The sequence below is a fragment of the Mus caroli genome, chromosome 7 (genome assembly GCF_900094665.2).
Source record: "Mus caroli chromosome 7, CAROLI_EIJ_v1.1, whole genome shotgun sequence".
Taxonomy (NCBI): domain Eukaryota; kingdom Metazoa; phylum Chordata; class Mammalia; order Rodentia; family Muridae; genus Mus; species Mus caroli.
The window spans coordinates 94,954,261-94,963,014 of NC_034576.1; the positions used below are offsets into that span (position 1 = coordinate 94,954,261).

At 37.3% G+C, this 8,754-nt stretch overlaps 1 protein-coding gene across 6 annotated transcripts in view; it reads left to right on the forward strand.

The window, feature by feature from the left end:
- Positions 1–8,754, forward strand: part of Dlg2 (discs large MAGUK scaffold protein 2) — a 1,891,758-nt gene that overhangs the window by 1,411,987 nt on the left and 471,017 nt on the right. For all 6 annotated transcript variants that reach the window (XM_029479404.1, XM_021169155.2, XM_021169152.2 and 3 more), the window contains one exon: positions 6,521–6,657. In XM_029479404.1, the coding sequence (XP_029335264.1) occupies positions 6,521–6,657 (137 nt within the window). The remainder of the gene's footprint in view (positions 1–6,520; positions 6,658–8,754) is intronic.

Below are 8,754 nucleotides of genomic sequence, written 5' to 3' on the forward strand. Positions count from 1 at the left end.
TCAAAACCCTGCATATCAGATAGTAACATTATGATTCATAACAGTAACAAAATTACAGTTATGAAGTAGAATGAAATAATTTTATGGTTGGTGGACACCACAACATGAGGAACTGTGTTAAAGTGTCACAGTATTAGGAAGGTTGAGGACCACTGATTTAAAGATAGGAGTGTCAGCTACATCAGCAGTGTTCTAGGCAATATAATAAATTCAAAGGAATATCAAGTTTACAGGACCTGTGTGTGAAAACTCAGGGTAATTGACTGAGCTGCTCACCGATGGAACTCGTTTATAATTTATACAACTACACCACTACAGGAGGAGGGAACATTAAAACAACTTGCATATGGTAGTGTATTCATAAGACTGTCATTTAAAAAGAAAGATCTGTATATAATAAATAGTACCACTCAGCCCCTGGAGACCAGAAGTTATAGTCATTTTCTAAGCCTGCCACAACAAAGCACTACAAGGTGAATGGTTTAGAACAACCCAGATATATTCTCAGACAGGCCATGAGGCTATAGATCTTATGTGAAGGTGACAACGGTTTGATTCTTTTCTGAAGATCCTGAGTGGAAGGGTGTTCAAGTCTTCCCAACTCTTAAGATCATTGAAAATCTTTAGTATACCTTGGTTTATAAGTCTATTTATCCAATATCAACTTCCATCATCGCTTGAATTCTTCCTGTATATTTTGGTGCCTATATTTCCTGATTTTCTCAGGATTAAGGCATAAAATCTATCCAGACTAAACTCGCCTTAATTTGTCTCCATGATGAAACTGGCTCTAAACAACCACACTGGCAGATGTTGGGGGCTTTTGACAGAAGTGGTTCATACCATGATGATGCCATGGACATAAACTGTGCCATATGAAATGAGGAGAATGAGACTGGGGAGATTTTTAGTCTGGTCAATGAGGTTAGGGACTATATGTCAATCATTGTTCACAAGCATCTGCTCTGACAAGAAAGCCTGTTATGAGTTCAAGAAAATATCTTTTTAGATAGGAAAAAATAGCCAATTCCAGATGAGGAGATAAAGGAAGACCAGGCAATTTCCTACGAGGACAAATACAGGTTTAGAAAACAGGGTGCACATGCTCCTTTGAGTCAGAGAAAACAGCAGACGTGAAAGTGATATATCAAAAGTTTCTGTGAATCTCATGAAATAGGTACTGGGGTGGGGGCAGTCTTCAGCTGTAAGACCCTGTAAGGCATACTGAGCTCTGCAGAGAGTTTTCAAAGGGCCACTTTTTCCATTCCAAAACTTTGTCTTTTGAATCTAGGGAAAAAAATCCAAAGAATAAGTAAATTGGTTTTGACTTTTAATTACAAAGATCCACCGTTACCAAAGGGATTCATTCATCTCACAAATAAAAATAAAAGGCACATCATTGGTTATTTTAAGCAGTTTTTTTTCCTAAATGTAAAGAGATGTCAAACGGTCTGTTATCAGTACTGAGCAGGCACATGAGTCGCATTTCTTTTCTGTTCTTTCTTTTTAACTGGCTTGTGTGTACATTCAAATATTAAGTTGCCCTTGAGGGTAGGTGTGTTCTAAGACAGGCCAGCCAGAGTTCAGGGCCAATTCACTGTTGCTCCTTCAATAAAAACATACACAGAACGTGCAGAATATCAATAGTGTTCTCTATAAAGCAGTAAACACCCTCGGTGGCAGATCCTAAGTAAGCTGTGACAGAACCAAGCTGTTTAATAATATCAAATTGTTTGGAGGAGCCCTCAAGGGATGTCCCAGTAAAATCACATAAAACGATGTTGAAGCAAGTTATTGAATGGTGCTCAGCTACCGCAAGGCTCAGTGCTTTCTTTACACCCACAAGGAAAGCATGGACACATTGTGATCATATGACATTTTTAAGTATTTCATTTTATTCTGAGCTTCCCAAGCACAGTATCAATCTATGCTGCCAAGACTTCAGCTCCAGCCCCCACCTCTCACCAACACCTCCCCCTCCGTGGGGGGAGACAACTGCTGAGAGCCTGAACTGTGATGCACTCACTGGCTTCTCTATTTATACAGTGAGGAAGACACTCTGTATTGGAACAGGTCAATTAAAGATATTAGTAAACTTCGTGTGTTGCTTCCCAGTCCCTGCATCTTCTATGCTGACATGTGTGATAAAGTAAATTCAGGAATACATTAAAACAAAAACAAAAACAAAAAACTCTGGAGTGAAGCAGCTTTACATAATAAGTGGAATCCTAAAATTCTAAGGGCACATCCACATTTCCCAAAAATAGTTTTAACTACTTAGGGAATTAGCCGTTTGAGTTGTCATTTCTTTATTCTTTATGGGAGCCCAGAAATATGTTAATTTTACCTACTTTTGTGATTTGATTAAGTAGGGTTTTCTGTATTAGCTTTCTGTGAAGCCAGCTAATATGAATATTTAGTTTTCATTTTAGTTTCAATTTAGTTTTCATTTAATTGACTCCTTTCATGTTCTAGAGTTATGTTCTTATCATGAAGGCTTTTTAAAAAAAACAGTAGCCAATGAGAGCTTTTATCCTAAAACCAGTGATTTTTGGCATTGTTGACTGAAATATATACAATTCTATTATACTGCCTTGGTCGATGTAGTTCATCATACTGCAGAAACATACTGTCCTAGGGATGTTGCTTCTATGCCAGGTTCAGGAAACCTGGGTTTTATTGGTGCTATCATTCAGTTTGTCTGGAATCCAGAGGGAGACTTGGGGTCAAAGGTGAATTCTCTTTTATGAATTCTCCTTCAAGCTAAGATGAAGCTGAAATGTTGATCCTTTGTTGATCATTTTCAAGACCCTTTAAAAAGCCACACTTCTCTCAACACCGCTGCCACATCATACCCCTCCGGTCAAAAGTATTTGAAGTGTCTGATTTTCTCAACAGCTGAAGGGGCTCAATGAAAGCAGGGGATTGTATTTATCCAGTATCTATTATGTGTCAATCTCTCTAGGATATAGAGTGTCTATCCTTTTATTTCAGATGAAAACATTTGAGAAAGGCATTTCCACAGTTGTTAGATAAAGAAGTTGGGATAATATGCTGCCTCTGCTGCTGCCTTTTCCCTGCTTACAAATAGCATAAACCCTGAGAAGACTGGTGGTAGAAAGCTGATTGGAGTTCTCCTAAGACAGAGGTTTGCCTCACATAGTCACTGGATCCACTGACTGCTCAGTGTTCTACCCCTCACTAATTCACAGTCATCAATCTTCCCTTTAGAGGGAGGTTATTTTGTTTTGTTTTGTTTTTAAGATACCTGTGTCTCTCTTTCTCCTTTCACATTCATTTGTTCTTTCACTCACTGAGAATATACTTGCACTGAAACTTCCCTGTCCAACTTTTCTCTGCTTACACAATATAAAACAAAAATTCATGTCATTGTAGAGCTTGAATTTTCACCATACACACACACACACACACANTATATATATATATATATATATATATATATATATATATATATATATGAATATCTGATAATCTCATCTTTTCGAAGGCCATGTTAGGAAAATCTCATGTGCTCAAGAATTCCAGACCAGTCTTGACTACAGACAGAACCTATATCACAAATGTAAAAGGTAACTTATTACAAGGTAATAAATGCTACAAGAAAACAGAAAGTAGAGCATGGTAAAGGGGTATATATGTTCATTCCTTTCCCTATTACTGTGATAAAGCTCCCCAACAAAAGCACCTAAGGGGAGAAAGGCTTATCCACCATGTTGAAGTCCATCATTGCAGGCAAATCAAGGTGGTAGAAACTTGAAGTAGCTGGTTACATTATATTTTATTCAAGAGCAGAAAACAATGAATTAATGCTATGCTTAACTCACCTTCTTTCCTTGTATAGAATCGGGTTCCAATCCCAAAGAATACTGCTCACCTTTAGACTGGGCCTTTCTACATCAATTAACATAATCAAGATATTGCCCCACAGATATAGCCAAAGGCAAAACTGATCCAGACAGTTTCCTATTTTAACTCTCTTTCAAGGTGATTCTAGATTGTATCAACTTGATAATCAACTCTAACCAATGGATTGCACAGTTAAGAACATTATTTAATAGAAAAATCGGATTTGGACTTATAGAGAAATTTATATTTGAATAATGCCTTAAAGGAATACTCTAGCCAGTTTATTTCCATTGTAGCCATGTTAAATAGAACAGGATAACTGTCTTGGTCAAAATAGGCAGAAATTGGCTAAAAAAAATACATAGAATAAATGTGCATGGTCATTTATGCTCATAATCCTAGCACTTGGAAATTAGAGAGTGAAAGGCCAGGAACCTGTCCAGCATTGGCATCATAAAGAGTTTGGGGCTGTCCTGTGCTACATATAACACAAATTTCTTGTCTCAAATTAAGAAACCCATAGAATTTATTTAGGAGATGTTGGTGGTATGAATGAATGTGTGGATGGATGGATGCGTGGATGGATGCATGCATGGATGCATGCATGGATGCATGCATGGATGGATGCATGCATGGATGGATGCATGTACATTGAATCTTAAAACAGGTATGGATTTTTATGTGTAATAAACTGGTTTTCTTTACATAGGCAGAGTTTCACACTATATACCGTACTGAACTGAATAACCGGAATATGTCTAGGCATGATTTGCATACCTATGTCTTCACTTCCCAGGACGCTGAGGCAGGAAGATCATGAGTTTAAGGACAGCCTGTATAAAACAGTAAAACCCTGTCTGGAAGTGCCAAAATCATAAAAGGAATACTACCTGAAAATATTTGAAAATTATTCAGTGAGGGTTGGTTTAAAATGTATTCATATATCAAAATGTGAGAAATGTCTCACTGGGAGCCGTCAGAAACATTCTCTGGCTCTCAGAGGTGTGTGCTCTACAAGCATCTGACTTCACCTTGAATAGGCCATTAAATACAAGAAGTACATAAACCTAATCTCAAAAAAAAAGGAGGAGGAGGAGGAGGAGGGTGAGGAAACAGTTTTCAGCTGATGCATTTATGTCCACAGTGTTCAGCTTGATTTCATGGTCTTTGTAGAGTCTTCAACTTCAAATGTCAACTCTATAGTTATTCGTTTTGTGGGACTTAATCTTCTTTATGGTGGTAACGTGTTCCATAGCTCCTAGGAACCAAGATTGTCTTTGGCATTTATTGCTGGTCTAGTGGATGTAAATCAGAGCTCTTAGATACGTGTTTAACATTTTCCTTTTCTGCATTTGGAATGACCTCTGTTATGCTACAACTGCGGTAGATTTCATGTGAAAATGCGAGTGTTGAAGGTATATTTTTAAAATATTCTTATACTCAGAAAGCCAGTGAATTTACAGTTTTGGACAACCTGAGCTAATTATGTGTTTTAAAGTTCATAGGAAAAGCTAGCTTATAGACATTTTATTTATTCTTTGGCCATTGTTTTAAGTCCTAGGAAGAGAAATGTATTCGTGGTTCAATGTGGGGGGTGTAAAGCATCAATAAAGAGTAATTATTCACCTCAGTAGAAAATTAGATAACACTTTTTCAATTTCCCTATCAATTTGGGACCAGTTTCCATTATTTTAACAACTATTATAGTTTATTTAACAAAACCACTGCATTTTTAATATAATTCCATGTTGTAACTTTATAATTCACTAAGTTGTCATTTTGCCCTTGTTTATATTGTCTTCAGAGAATATATTTAATTTACTCTATATTAGTAATCAAAAGCATAATGAAATATAGTTTATGGTTATAAAAGCATTTTTCATTATCATATAAAGCATCAGAAATATTATGACAACTTTATCACGTAGTTAATGTGTTTGTGTGTCTGTGTGTGTATATGTATGTTTAAGTCAAGAAACACAAACCTCTGTCTTTAATTCCAATGGGCTTCAATTATTCTTTTTCTGAAATTTTTAGTAACTTGAATGTTATTTTTATATATACTATAAGCATCTTACTGAATATGTTATCAATCATATTCACAAAGAGACTATCAATCATTTCCTTACAATTACTTTATAGTCAGTAGTCATTTTGCCCTTGCTGTATCTTTCCATAGTTAAGTAAAACTAAGTGTTTTTGCAAACCAGAGTAAAACTCATTGCTTAAAATGTAAGAGTCCAGGTTTAAAGTGATCTTATATTTTTGCCATTCATTATAAAAGGAGAAGTGAAGGTGTCTTATTTAATATTCTTGAGACTCTTGACATAAATATACATCTCTCACCTTGAAGGGGATAAAAGCTGTATCCTTTACTGTATCCTTCTTCCACCATAAACTCATTAGCTGGAAATAGTAATGGTTGGTGCCCAGTCATCAATTAGGACAAAACTAAAATTCACATATAATTGCCAAAAAAAAATCTTAGCTTCTTTAGCAAAAATCAGTAAGCCCTTTAAATATTTAAAGAGCAGCATTGATTTCAGTAGAATCCTTGCTGTCATTTATTAAGAATATAACATACTAAATACTTGTCAGTTGTTTACATATCGCTAATTGTATTTGGTTTTTGTTTTCTGTTCCTCTCCTCCAGGTTTAGGCTTCAGTATTGCTGGAGGGGTGGGGAACCAGCACATTCCTGGAGACAACAGCATCTATGTAACAAAAATTATAGATGGTGGAGCTGCACAGAAAGATGGAAGGTTGCAAGTAGGAGACAGACTGCTAATGGTGAGTGTGACTCAAGCAAAACTGTGTACACATGTATAGGCCTCTTCTTTCTCCCTGTGTGACTTGGACTGTCTGAACTTGGGAAGCTGTAACAAAATACCCTAGAATAGATGACCTAAACAAAAGAAATTTATTTTCTCACAATTCCAAAAACTATTACTTCATTTTTACTAGGACACTCCTCCAGGTTTGCAAATGACCACATCTGAGTACCTCTCACATGCCCATTCTATGTGCTGGGTGAGAAATAGAGGCTTTTTTGGGGGGGTTGGTTGTTTTGTTTTGGTTTGTTTTTTGTTTTTTGTGTTTTGAGTATAGAATAGAGTTTATTCAGGGCATGGGGAGGGAAGTTAAGAGTGCAGTAGAGGCAGAGAAAGGCAGAGAGAGTAGAGGCCGGCCATGAGCATGTGGAGAGAGAGGAGGAAAGGGAATGGGGAGAAAAGGGGAAAAGGAAACAGGGAGAAGATTCTTCTTCTTCTTCTTCTTCTTCTTCTTCTTCTTCTTCTTCTTCTTCTTCTTCTTCTTCTTCTTCTTCTTCTTCTTCTTGGCTAGCAATCTTACTAGATTATGACCTTTCCTTTAATTCATTTAACTTTCATTATATACCTGTGCAGCAATAGACATGAGCAAGCAGCTGGACTGCCAAAAGGAAAGGAAGCCTCAGACAAAAGCCCTAGTGACAGGCAACCATGCTTAGATATTTTGGCCAGTATCTAAAATAAAAGAGAGATAGGACCCTGATATAGCAGTCTCTAGTGAGACTATGCTGGGGCCTAGCAAACACATAGGTGGAAGCTCACAGTCAGCTATTGGATGGATCACAGGGCCCCCAGTGGAGGAGCTAGAGAAAATACCCAAGGAGCTAAAGAGATCTGCATCCCTGTAGGTGCAACAACATTATGAACTAACCAGTACCCTGGAGCTCTTGACTCTAGCTGCATATGTATCAAAAGATGGCCTAGTCGGCCATCACCGGAAAGAGAGGCCCATTGGACTTGCAAACTTTATATGCCCCAGTACAGGGGAACGCCAGGGCCAAAAAGTGGGAATGGGTGGGTAGGGGAGTGGGGGGGAGGGTATGGGGGACTTTTGGGATAGCATTGGAAATGTAAATGAGGAAAATATGTAATAAAAAATATTTTTAAAAAAAAGATGAAAAAGAAAAGCAGGCAGACTCAGCAGTGCAGCATGATAGAAGCTCGGTGAGCTGTTCCATCCTGGAAAGGGCTTTGTGGAAGGAAAAGTACATTATCTCATTAAGGAGATAATTATTCCTCCCATATCCTTAGCATACTCTCAAATGAATCTGTTTTCATGAGCAATGGTCTTCTGGAAACCCAGAGGTGGAGTCAAAAAACCCATTATGTGGTAAGAGTTTATCCAAAGCTCCAAGGGCTCCCAAGCCTAATGTCTGTCTAACAATTTAAGATGAGTTATATCTCCAAGGAGTCACTATCTCCTCTTCCTTTATGAAAAGTGTTATCAGAAGAGTGGTGTGCACAAATCACCAGAAAGATCATTGCATGATGTATGCAAACTTGGGAGATAAAGTCTTCTGTTGGTTATTCTTACATTCCTAGGCTCTAGGGAGTTCCTGTTTAATCCCTGTGCTCTAACTTCTGATTGTGAATAGCCTTTGTGCTGAATTCATCTCTATATATGGTATATATTAAGTTTCATAAACTCCTTATACTTCTTTATAAGGTAACATTTACTTCCCGTGGCAGAATAATTTCAAAACAAAAGAAAACAGGTGTAGAGAAATTTCCTAACTTAGCCATAATTAAAGATGAAGGGAACTGGCCTTGCAGACGAGTCAACCTGGCTGTTCATTCATGTTCATCACGTCAAATAATACTTATAATAGCATATAATATTTTCCTTGTGCTGGATGACATTCATTTCATCAATCTGTCAGTTGATTCTGTCTCTCCTCCCTTTGATTACAATTTAGTTAGTAGTTTAATGAGTACCTCATCCAACTGCCATTTGATGAAGAGTAGCTAGTCTTTAGGAAGGACCTCTTCTGTTGAAAAAACATCCAGTCAAGTTGTACAGGCTAAAATAAGAAAGGAAGGAAGGAAGGAAGGAAGAAAG